This window comes from Merops nubicus, unplaced genomic scaffold (assembly GCF_000691845.1).
Source record: "Merops nubicus isolate BGI_N331 unplaced genomic scaffold, ASM69184v1 scaffold34735, whole genome shotgun sequence".
Lineage (NCBI taxonomy): Eukaryota > Metazoa > Chordata > Aves > Coraciiformes > Meropidae > Merops > Merops nubicus.
Window position 1 is genome coordinate 2,524 of NW_008609492.1, and position 370 is coordinate 2,893.

The window sequence follows — 370 nt, forward strand, 5'->3', positions numbered from 1 at the left end:
CATGGAGGAGCCGAAGGACACCAGGAGGGTGACGGAGAGCAGGGGAAAGGTGAGGCGCTGGCAGAGAGGAGGGGGGATCAGCACAGCCCTGCCCAGCAGAGCCAGCGCCCAAGCTCACGCGTGCATCGAGCTGCATTGGGTCACTGCTCCTTTTCCAGTGGGGATGTCCCTGTCCCACAGCCAGGCCCAGAGCAGAGACCCCAACACGACAGAGCCCTGTGCTGAGCACTGCTCCATGCCACCACCCAGCCCCCAGCCCAGCTGACGCGGATTCCCCGTGGCCGGTCTCGTGGCTGTGGCATGAGGCTCTACCTTGGCCGTGGCCCAGCTAAGGCCGCTTTTCCCGGCTGGCTGCCCCAGACGCCCCCCT

The 370-nt window shown here is 66.8% G+C and overlaps 1 protein-coding gene across 1 annotated transcript in view; it reads right to left on the reverse strand.

Annotated features, from left to right (window-relative positions):
* LOC103773249 (solute carrier family 2, facilitated glucose transporter member 9-like) overlaps window positions 1–57 on the reverse strand; it is a gene marked incomplete at both ends in the record, with an annotated part of 2,275 nt that extends 2,218 nt beyond the window's left edge. The window contains one exon of the mRNA XM_008940611.1: window positions 1–57. Within this exon, the coding sequence (XP_008938859.1) occupies window positions 1–57 (57 nt within the window).
* Between the last annotated feature and the right edge of the window lie 313 nt (window positions 58–370).